The following is a 563-nucleotide window of genomic DNA, read 5'->3' on the forward strand; positions in this document are numbered from 1 at the left end:
TGCTAATGACTTAAAACTATTTTTTTTAGTTTTCTAACTTGTCAATTCTTTATGAAATTATCAGTTGGTTACCTTTCCCTCCTGGTTCTCAGAAGATTACAGAGATCATCAAGAAACGATATGATAAACCATACAAAAAGTTTGGAGATGTCCCTCTTCCGACAAAGAAGCTTTGGTTTAAGGAGTGGAAGGTAAAAGTGTTGGATTGAATAAAATTATTTTGGATTGAATATTGTTCATGTGATTTGAATCTTATAAATAACAATTTGATGAGTATGTGCAGAGCCACTTTCTTATCGATGATGATGATGATGAGTTTTTCTGGAGGGCTTTCAAGTATAGGACAAGTAAGCGATTTAGCCAAATGATGTCAGATATCCGTGAGGGTGTGGATACAACCCACGAATGGCTAATTCCTGCTTACAAAAAGGTGTTGGAAAGGTATTGGAAAACAGATGAGAAATGGAAAAATATAAGGAAAAAAGCAAGAGAGAATCGAGCGTCACTCTTAGGTGGTTCTGTTCATTGCGGTGGTTCTATTCCATTGAGCTCAACTATAGAGA

The 563-nt window shown here is 35.7% G+C and overlaps 1 protein-coding gene across 1 annotated transcript; it reads left to right on the forward strand.

Moving 5' to 3' along the window:
• Positions 1-64: 64 nt before the first annotated feature.
• LOC127744017 (uncharacterized) lies at positions 65-533 on the forward strand (the record flags this gene model as incomplete). The annotated part of the gene is made up of 2 exons (XM_052256279.1): positions 65-191; positions 284-533. Coding segments are annotated over 2 exons (377 nt in total), but the record flags the coding sequence as incomplete, so codon positions are not given.
• Positions 534-563: the final 30 nt, after the last annotated feature.

Source organism: Arachis duranensis, unplaced genomic scaffold (genome assembly GCF_000817695.3).
Source record: "Arachis duranensis cultivar V14167 unplaced genomic scaffold, aradu.V14167.gnm2.J7QH unplaced_Scaffold_200114, whole genome shotgun sequence".
NCBI classification, from domain to species: domain Eukaryota; kingdom Viridiplantae; phylum Streptophyta; class Magnoliopsida; order Fabales; family Fabaceae; genus Arachis; species Arachis duranensis.